Here is a 4,468-nt window from a genome sequence, read left to right as displayed (position 1 = left end):
GTAATTAATTACACATTAACCAATATTACATGTCTTTAAAGATGTAATAACGAAATCATAATTGTCAAATGGTCTTTAACAATGAAGTTTGACAGATCAGGTAACCCTTACTAATTTTCCGTAACAATTAGCTTTAATTAATTTTGAAAATGTATTCATTGAGACGTACTGTTCTTCTCAATAAATACTTTCCCCAATATTTGATTATTGCATGAGGTAGTCACCAGTAAAAAATATGTAACCAAATAGAGTATAGACCTTAGGGTATAAATTCTTTTTTTTTTCCTCTAATTATGAGATAGGACATGGAACAACTACTATTCTTATTCTTATAGTATAAATTTAGAAATTTTCGAATTGTCATATTCTTTGTAAAGTACTAGCTAGTATCGTATCATATGTATACCAATTAAAGGATCTTTAGCATGTAAATGAGTGAGTGCTATTAGTGAGATATCGTGTCGGAAAATTTTCTCTAGGTAGACTAAGGAATTACCCATAAGCAACGTATTCTTTTCCAAAATAAAAGCATGAATATAGTGCTTATACCCCACATTTTGCGTCCACCAAATAAAGTTTCTAACCCCACCATACAATTTTTTCTCAATAAATACCCTATCCATGGCGTGTGTCTTCCACATTTACTACTCATTATCTAACTAATTAAACACATAACTCTTCTCTTCTTATAACTTACTCAAGAGCTATAGCTATGGCTGATCAAACCAATAACCTCCAAAAATTCAATTTCCCAATTACCGATCTCGAGCAACCAGCTTCAGCTTCCACCCTAGAGCTGGATGATCAAACTGACTACTCGAAAAGATCGCAATGGCTACGAGCTGCCGTTCTTGGAGCCAACGATGGATTAGTCTCAACAGCTTCACTGATGATGGGAGTTGGAGCCGTTAAACAAGATATTAAAGCCATGATTCTGACCGGATTTGCTGGTTTGGTTGCCGGAGCTTGCAGCATGGCTATTGGAGAATTTGTCTCCGTCTACTCACAACTTGACATTGAGTTAGCTCAAAAGAAGAGAAACAACCAAGCACGAGTCGAAGAAGACGAGGAAGAGAATTTGCCGAATCCGATTCAAGCTGCGTCGGCTTCAGCGCTCGCGTTTTCGCTAGGCGCGATGGTGCCATTGTTGGCTGCTTCGTTTATAACGGACTACAAAGTTAGGGTTGGTGTGATTGTGGCCGCTGTGACATTGGCTTTGTGTTGTTTCGGGTGGCTCGGGGCTGTTTTGGGCAAAGCACCAGCAATTAAATCCTGTCTTAGGGTTTTGATTGGAGGTTGGCTTGCTATGGCCATCACTTTTGGATTAACAAAGTTGATTGGCTCTAGCGGGCTGTAATTAATTTTCCTATACATGCATAATATATAGTGAAGCAACTTTATATATGTGTATGCATGTATGTTACTGTTAGTATGTATTTATTATTCCAGAGGGTTGATAAGTTGTAAGCTAAGCTGTACGTTTTCATATATGAAATAATACTTAAATTATATTTTGATATGTTAATGTAATTATTTAAGAATATAATGTATACATAAACATGACTTTAGGCAGGCTCTTCAAAAAAAAAAAAAAAATGGAAGCGACCAGTATCGCATGATACGCTTCATTTATTTTTCATTCTAAAGAAACAAATTAAAAATCTGGCCTTAACTGCAAAAGATATATAAATTTTTTATGCAAATGAATACACTTCAATTTTCCAAGACCTTAAGGGAGGAGGAAAAATCATCCTTAATTTTTTTTTAAATAATCTTTTTTTTTTTTTTTTTTTAAGTAAATCTAATTTGTTTTCTAATTCATACTAGAGTTTGATTTCTAATAACAATATTATTTTAGAGGGGTAAAATTAATTTTTCAAACTTAAGAGGGGTAAGAACATATAATAAACCTAACCTCATGGGGATTATCATAGTTCAACATAACTTATATAATGTTCTAAATTATAATCTCGATCAAAAAACAGTACAAAATTTGCGTGTAGAAAGAGATTTTCTCTCATTCAATAATATAAAACAACGCAAATCAATGGCTTTATTTAGCTAGGTTACCGTTATTCAAAATAAAATAAAATTAGTTAGGTTACCTTATAGTTAACCGGTCATTGTAGTTTAATTTATAGTAACACTCCTCATGTCAATTAGCAATATATGTAATATCGACAAATAAGTGGAGATGTTGATAGATTGAATCCGTCTTGGCATGCAATGTCCTCAAACATGTTACCCACCAAAGTATACGTCACTCCATTATACTCATGAGGAGTTGAGTTGTCGAATAAGGTAGTAAAAAAATAAGAGTTCCTACCTATGATCTGGATGAGAGTTTGTAGAACGCAGAATAGTGGAGACAAAAGTTTCTACTATTTATAATTTGTTATATATATATTAAGAATAGAGGGAGTACACATATACACTCCTTATGTTCCTAATTACTTGTCACAATTCTATGCAAAGGAGAAATAAAAGAACAGTATTAAAGAATTTGTGAACTAAAATGAAGAAAACGCTAAAACCTTGGGGGCAATTAATATATATTAATGATCAAATTCTCATTTTTTTGATTTTATTAGGGATCAATTATTTTACAGCAAAGTCAAAAAACTGAACTGTAGGAGTGTTGCTTCCACCGATCCTATGTTCCGTCACTAAACACATTAGGTCCAAAAGGTAGGAACTGGAAGCTAGCGCTCAACCATTTCGACACATAGGATTGATGTCCGCTCCTATGTGCCGAAGCTATTTCTTAACCATCAATTGGTAAATTAATTAAACTTACTACCATTTCTAATACCAACATTATTAACTGTGGACTATTAAGTAATTAATTAACCATACATAGGGAAAGAGGAATGACCAGAAGGAACAACGACATTCTTCCTCCATTAATGTCAACTAGCTATAGCTAGTATTCCAACAATCGACAATTAACGCTAGAAAATTCGGTTCTAACTGCCATACCAAATCAAGATTGAGTGCTATTATTGAGATATCGTATCTCAAAAAATATTTTTTTCTGTACACTAAGGAATTACCCGTAAGCAACATAATCCTTTAATTCCCAAATAAGGCATAATGGTATTTAGTGCTTAATTATACCCCACATTTTGCGTCTAACCCTAATTAACTAAGCACTATATAATATATCCCCCACTAAGTAATTAATTCTTACTATAAATACCTAGTATATGGCGTGTGTTCTGCACACTTATTCATCATCTACTATCTTATAATAAAACTACATACTCTAAACTAATCTCATTCATCTCTTACTTAGCCATGGCTGAAACGTCCAAAAATCTTCAGAAATTTAACGATCTTGAGCAGCCAGCTGCAATTATTTCCCTAGAGTTAGACGGAACCGATTACTCGAAAAGATCACAATGGCTCCGGGCTGCTGTTCTTGGCGCCAACGATGGATTAGTCTCGACTGTGTCACTGATGATGGGAGTGGGTGCCGTTAAACAAGAATTATGATACTGAAAAGACCAACATTTACTTCCGTCCCTATTAACTGTCACATTTTTAATATAAAAATATAAAAAATGTGACAATTAATTAGGGAACACGGAGGAAGATGTAGTACTTGTGAGAAATGCAGCAAAACAAGAAGTAACACTTAACTTGACTCTTAAAGCTTCTCATGTAACTTTTTCAATATTTTCAATTTAAGCCTCAAATTTATTTTTATCGATTTTTTCCCTCTGTTGAGAGTTTAAATTCTGCAATTTTCTTCGCGATTCTAAGCTTCTTCCTCTTCCAACCTCTCAGAAACATTATGAATTCTTTTGTGATTAAGATCCTCAACGATTTTAACAGTGATATGGACTTTGAGCTAAAAGTCTTCTTCTTCAAGTTTGGTAGCTTCAAGCCCAAGTTAAGGGCGTCAACAGTTTTCTTCTGTGCAGGTTGTGAACAACCACTTTCAAGTTTCAACATAGTATTATTTATATATTAGTAGAATGCATACATTATATATAAACGTAGGTACTCCAATCATACCTTTAGATTTTACTTGATCTCTTACTGGAAATATGACTGTTGTGTTGTATCCGAATCTTATTCTTTTTATGCGAACCAAATGAGCCCTAAATAAATACGATTAAGAAAAAAAGAGCCCCTCACTTTTATTTATTTGGAAGAAAACAGTACGAAATTGATACATATTTCGATTATTAATTTATTGCACTACTGCGACAATATTGAACAATTAACATCTGCTTGAACAACAAACAAAAAGGAAATCGATCTCTGAGTCAGACTCGAAATCCACACACATACACATTGAAGTGTCCTATGGTGACTTATTAATACTTTGTAGTTCCTAAATTATTCTCACATGACCTTATAAATAGTACTATCATTTTAGGCAGGCTTCAATGACGGACGTTCATGGATTGGCATGGATATACTGTTGGAGTGGATTGTCTCAGGGAGCTTGAGACCTTGG

General features: G+C 33.9%; 1 protein-coding gene across 1 annotated transcript; it reads left to right on the top strand.

Annotated features, from left to right (window-relative positions):
• The first annotated feature begins 712 nt into the window (after positions 1 to 712).
• Positions 713 to 1,357, top strand: LOC139881392 (vacuolar iron transporter homolog 4-like). Its single transcript, XM_071865874.1, has one exon. It carries the CDS (start codon positions 713 to 715, stop codon positions 1,355 to 1,357), a length of 645 nt encoding a protein of 214 aa, XP_071721975.1.
• Positions 1,358 to 4,468: the final 3,111 nt, after the last annotated feature.

This window comes from Rutidosis leptorrhynchoides, unplaced genomic scaffold (genome assembly GCF_046630445.1).
Source record: "Rutidosis leptorrhynchoides isolate AG116_Rl617_1_P2 unplaced genomic scaffold, CSIRO_AGI_Rlap_v1 contig149, whole genome shotgun sequence".
Taxonomy (NCBI): Eukaryota; Viridiplantae; Streptophyta; class Magnoliopsida; order Asterales; family Asteraceae; genus Rutidosis; species Rutidosis leptorrhynchoides.
The sequence above is the reverse complement of the archived record's forward strand: the minus strand, read 5'-3'. Positions and strand labels throughout refer to the sequence as shown.